General features: G+C 57.0%; 1 protein-coding gene across 1 annotated transcript in view; it reads left to right on the top strand.

Annotated features, from left to right (window-relative positions):
* Window positions 1–2,031, top strand: part of TACC1 (transforming acidic coiled-coil containing protein 1) — a 26,035-nt gene extending 24,004 nt beyond the window's left edge. The window contains exon 14 of the mRNA XM_029964981.1: window positions 273–2,031. Coding sequence (XP_029820841.1) covers window positions 273–341 — 69 coding nt within the window. The 3' untranslated portion in view covers window positions 342–2,031. The remainder of the gene's footprint in view (window positions 1–272) is intronic.
* The last annotated feature ends 3,688 nt before the right edge of the window (window positions 2,032–5,719 follow it).

Genomic DNA, 5,719 nt, shown 5'->3' with positions numbered 1-5,719 from the left:
TGGGCAGAATGGGCAGAGCTCACTTAACGTGTGCCTGCTGGCAGAGATGTGGGCTGGGCACAGCGTGGTGGGCTGGGGCTGGGCAGCTGCAGGTCTCTGCAGCACCAGGGTCTGACAGGGATGAGGAGGGGTCTCCACGGTGCCTGGATGCACAGAGGAGCTGTCACAGGGGCAGGTCTAGGAGCTGGCTGCCCTTTCCCACACAGGCTCGCTGGCAGATGGGACCAGGTGTTATCCCCCACCAGAGTCCCCAAGGTCTGCTTTCCTTCCAGAACCAGGAGATCGAGGAGCTGACCAAGATCTGTGACGAGCTGATCGCGAAGCTGGGGAAGTCAGACTGAGCCCCCCGCCCTCGCCCAGCACTCTGCACTTGGCTGCTTTTCTCGTGACGTCGAGCACCTTGCCTTACCCCCAGGGCCCCCCGCAGCGAAGAACACGCCTCCAGCTGCCCCCCTTGGCTGCTGGACCCGTGGCTCCCCAGCAGAGCTGCTCCCCTTGCTGTCCCTGTCTGCTTCCCACAGCTCCGGGACTGGGATCCCTGTGGTCAGGCTGGGAATTCTGCGGTCACCCAGGCTCTGTGTGTCCCTCCCAGGGCCTGCTGTGCTGTCCCTCTGCACCAATGCCACCTCTCAGCTGGGAGGTGACACCTCAGGCTCTGTCCCCCCTGGCTGGGCTGGGTCTAGTTGTGTCCCCACCACGCTCTGTTCACTTACTGTCCTCACATGCTCAGCTGCACAGGTTCAGCCACGTGGTAGGTCCTGCCCTGGGATGTGGGTGATGCCAGGGCTGGACCTGCTGGCTCTTGCACTGGGAAAGGGGACCTGGCACAGGCGTGGCCGGTCTCTGGTTTGTGGGTGAAGCACAGCACAGCCCGTCCCTGTCCCTGGCCGTGCCGGCCTCAGAGGAAGGGAGCCAACATCTCTGCATTCGTGCACTTTATGAGCATTTATGGGCACTCACTCAGGCTTTCTGCTCACTCCTTCCAGCCAGGCACAGCCCTGCTGCACGCCTCGATCCCCCCAGAGCACCAAAACAGGCACGTGGCCAGCAGGAACCTCAGTCCTCTCAGAGGAGAGTCCGGGTGAGGGGAGGGAGGGGGCTGCTGCACCGAGGGGTGTTTAGAAACAGGGGAGATGTTGGTTCTGGGGGGCTGGGACTGCCTGTCCTCCCCTGGGTGACCCGGGGTTGGACGTGGGCAAAGCCCAGGCTGTTGCTGTTGGCTCCCTGTGCCGTGGCGAGGTCAGGGCACTGCTTCAGAGGCTGTAGGAGGAAGGAAGCAGAGCCTGAGCTGCCCCACGGCTCTGCTGACTGAGAGCTTTTCCAGAAGGGCAGAAGGAGCTCAGTGCTGCCCTGGCTCCCACACTGCTGTCAAAACTGCCCTTACAGCACTGAATATTAAGAGGACCCAACAAAACCCAGCCTTTACAGGCACAGGCAGATCCAGACACTAAAATACCCTTTGAAATCTGCCTGGATGCAGCCCAAAATCTGACTTTCTGTGCAGGCAGGCTGCCCACTGTGTTCCAGGGGCAGAGTTGCTGAGGTTGCCTGTGCACTGAGCTGGGAACTGGGGGACTCTGGGGTGACACAACGTGTTTAAATCCCTTTGTAGATCCCGTGTGTGCCCTCCTGGTAGTGCCATTATACGAGCCAGCCCTCCCTGGGGAGTTCTGGCACTGTTCCCACCGTGCAGTGCCGCGTTTCCCTGGCTGTGGTGCCCTGGGAGCAGCACTGGGTGCCCAGCCTCGGGCAGGGACTGGTGACCTGTGTGTGTGCCACAGATCAGGGTGAGCTGTGGGTTGTGGGCACAGCCCCCCCAGGGTCAGGGCAGACCCATCCCCTCCTGCAGGAGGCAGATTGATGGGATCGGGAAGTAGCTACAGTTGTGGATTCTCTGCCTTGAATGGGTAGTCCTGAAGTGTGAAATAAGGGAAATATTTGCAGTTTGGACTGTTTCCTGCCCAGCCTGTTGAACACTTTCACAAACCTTTTTGCTGCTACGTTTTTGTAACAGAATTGAGCTCTTTTCCTTCTATTTTCTAATTCCCTGTGTTGAGCATGCAGAGCAAACACCTGTTTAAGCCAGAGCCATACACTTGATTATATTTTATTAGTTATATAATGTATAGAGAGAGTTTATTATACACCTAAGCAAAGATGCCAGCAGCCTGCCCCAGCATGCAGCCTCCCAGCCTGTTCTCCAGGCTCCCAGTTATCCCAGTGATGGGCTGGTCACTGTGTGATGGGAAGCCAGTGGCTGACACCACTCAGAGCTGTGTACCTGTGGCTTGTGCTGGATATTCACCCTTTGCACAGTTGACAGGAAGAGCCTTTCTTTCCCTCTTTTTTCTTCCCCCCTGACTCCCCACGTGTCCCTCTCCCAGGCTGGTGGAGAAGCCTCAGTCCTACGATCAACAAAGACTGTTTCTGTCCCACCTGTGGGATCTGATAAAGCAAACACCTGAGACCCAGGGGTTTCTTGGGCAGTTGGGTTTTTGTCTTTGCAGCTCTTGAGGAACTGGAGAGCAGTGTTGCACAACCTCTCAGAGCTGGTGGAAGGCTGGTTTGGGGCTGGTTTCTGGTGTGGCACACCAGCTCACTGTTCTGCCCACAGCAGTTCCCAAGGTGCCGTGTGAGGCTGGGGGTGTGAGGCTGGGGGAGCCCCAGTGCAGGTCCCAGGTAGGGACTGCAGCTGCCCTCAGCCTCCTGCTCTGCTCAGGGCCGTGCTGCTCGTGTGCTGGCTTGGCTCCAGTGTCACAGCCTGAGGTTGGTCTCTCCTCGGGGCGCTGCTCTGGCCCTCGGAGCCTGCAGGTAATTGCAGAAGTTTGGGTTTCACCACTGGGCACTTCCCCAGAGCCCTGACCTGTGCAGGGCGTGGTCACTGCTGCAACCTTCTCCCCCTGGGCTGCCTGCAGAGCAGGGCTCCACCGTGATCCCCTGCAGGGCAGAGTCCTCCACCCCTCCTGTCCCTCCTGTCCCTGCTGCCCCGTGTCACCCCGTCCTGCTGCCTCCTTCCCCGGTGCTGTCCGTCCCTGGGCCTGTCCACACACACCCCAGCCTGGGCAAAGACGATTCCTAAGGAATGATTTGTTAACTGTAATATGGTTACAGTTACATGTGTATAAATACACACGTAATGGGTATAGTTATATGAAACAGAAGGGGGGTGTTTGCAAATGGGCAGGGCTGTTGTATCCCACGGGCTGCACTCCCGAGTGCCAAGACCAGCACGGGAAGGGCCGGTCCCCACGCGTGGGGTCACAGCCTGGGTGTGTTTGTCGTGTGTTCCTCGCAGTAGAGTTTAAATGCCCCTTTCTGGCAGTGACAGGCCCCGCCCGTGTTGCTCGTTGCTCGTGCATTTGCCAGCAGATCTGTCTGTAATGAAGTGCCAACCCCCAGCCACCGATGGCTTCCCCTGTCCCCCCCAGTGTGACCCCCCAGGCAGGAACTCCCTCTGCTCTGACCCTCACCCTGCTGCTTCGTGCCACCCGTGTAACTGCCATGGCCATCAGTTTTATATGTATGATAATTTCCCTTTTATATGTCAGGTAAATATTTGTAAGAGTTATACTCACACAAATGAGATTATTATAATGATTACTAATATATTTTTTTTCCATGTTTCATTGCCTGAGTAAAAATTGTGTTTATCACCTCTTGAAAGCTTTCTTGGTGTTTGTGAGGTCGGGGAAGGGCGTCTGGAGGAGTTGGCTTTACCTTCCAGGGTGGGCCACGTTCTGCCTCGTGTTTGTTAACGTGGTTTACGTTGCAGTTGGTTTCAAATGAGCGCAGTTATCATCTGTTCCTGAAACCCATGTTCCTGAGCTCTGAAATTCAGACCTGGAGTGACTTTGCTGCCCTCACGACTCCCACCATGCTGTGATGATGCTGAGCCACCGGCACCACTCCCATGCTCTGCCTGCTCCTGCGCCCCAGCCTGGCCCGTGCCCTTGGGGAGCTGTGTCCCATCCTCCCCAGCTAAGAGGGCATTATCCAGGGGCTGCAGTGAGGCGTCATCCCCTTCCCCCTATCCAATCACCCAAGCAGATTAGCTGGGAGAGCTTAAGACAAAACAGCAGCTACAGCCCCGCGCTGCACACTGCTGAGAATGCCCGCCCTGAGGACCCTGCTGGCCCTGGCCATTGTCACCTCCCTGGCTGGAGAAGGTGAGTGTCCCTTGGCTCCAGGCAGTAAATTGCTGTAGCTGCTCCTGCACTTGCTGCTGTCCCGTCCCTGCCACCCACCTGAGGGCTCCCACTGTGCCCCTGCCCCACACTGCTCCCACCCCTTGCACGAGATGGTCTTTGGGGGGGAGAGTGGCTTTCTCCTTCGAGTAGCACGCAGAGGAGCCCCCTGCCCTTTGCCTCTCTGCCACTGGCACAAAGCCTGGGCATGCAGTGCCCAGCAGGGACTGCAGAGCCTCTCCTCTCCAGCTCCAGTGAAGCTGAGGAGGTAACTGAGCCAAAACACAGCAGCCTCCCGTGGCTGGGGCTGTGTATTCCCAGCTAAAACTTGGTTCCTCAAGGCAGAATCACAAAAAGCCCTCGTTAAAGGCAGGAGGGTGGTTGCACTGCTCAGAGCAATGCCATGGAGTGGGGGCAGCTCTGGATGGTTTTGGGGTCTTTGGACGGAGGCAAGATGAACCTGCCTGTGTTTTTAGCTCAGGGCAGATGAAAGGCTGTGAAGAACCGCAAAGGAGATGCAAAGCAGCCCCTCAGTGGCAGCCGGGCCACTGTGGGTTAATGGCAGGTGCTTACTCGCATCTGACCCCGTGAAATCCCAATTTTCCCCATTCGTGGTTTTTCTCCTCTCCCCAAGATGAAGGTGGGAGCTCTGGCCGGGAGCCGGTCCCCACTGCCACGAGAGGGCTCTGCTCCGCCAGCAAAGCAGAGACGAGTCTTACTCCCAACACCAGCGGCAATTTACCCATCCGCATCAAAACCAAGGATTCATAATTTCAGGAGAGAGCAGGATCTTCAGGTTTGGGTTTTCCTGGTCTGTGTGTGTGCTCTGAGGGGTCGCACCACTATCGGCTCTGACGCACAGGAGCAAGGGGCTGGCTCTTGTCTAACCTGCCCACAGCCTCCTCTGAGGACGATCTGGAGGTGGCTCGTCCTTCCCTTTGCTGCCTGTCACCACTCCTGTCCCCAGGTAGTGCCCTTGGGCTGAGCTTCCTGAGTACAGTGTGGGAGCTGCTGTCATTTACAGGCACGAATACACAAAGCCTGCTCCCACAGGTTGGATGGATCCTCCCTTCTACCCCATAAAGCACTCATTAAAATGAAATTTGGCACAAGAAGACAAGGATCTAGGGTGGTTTTTAAATATTATGTCTACCTGTTTTTACTGTAAAGGGAATTTCAGGACTCTCAGGAAGTCTTTGCAGAGCAAGGACTCAGCACAGCTCACCTGCTCAGTTCAGCTCTCATCATTTACAGTCACACTTGGAAGAGTTTTGCATTAATTTTACGGACAGGAGGGGCTCAACCTGCATCCTGCTGTGTGCCTGTTCCTGGCTTGGCTCTGCCCGGTGCCAACCCTCACCTGTGACTCCCGGTCCCTCTGCTGGGGGTCACTGGTGCCTGTGGAGACCCAGAGACTCTGGTGGGGCACTGGGGGCTCCAGTCACCGCTCTCACTCCTCCTTCTCCTCCTCACTTTTGCCAAGGTAAAGCGCTGAAATGCCACAAATGTGTTGCGTCCAACGAGAACGACTGCAA

Source organism: Manacus vitellinus, unplaced genomic scaffold (genome assembly GCF_001715985.3).
Source record: "Manacus vitellinus isolate BGI_N305 unplaced genomic scaffold, ASM171598v3 scaffold_87_pilon, whole genome shotgun sequence".
In the NCBI taxonomy this organism is placed as follows: domain Eukaryota; kingdom Metazoa; phylum Chordata; class Aves; order Passeriformes; family Pipridae; genus Manacus; species Manacus vitellinus.
This window is presented reverse-complemented; position numbering and strand designations above follow the sequence as displayed.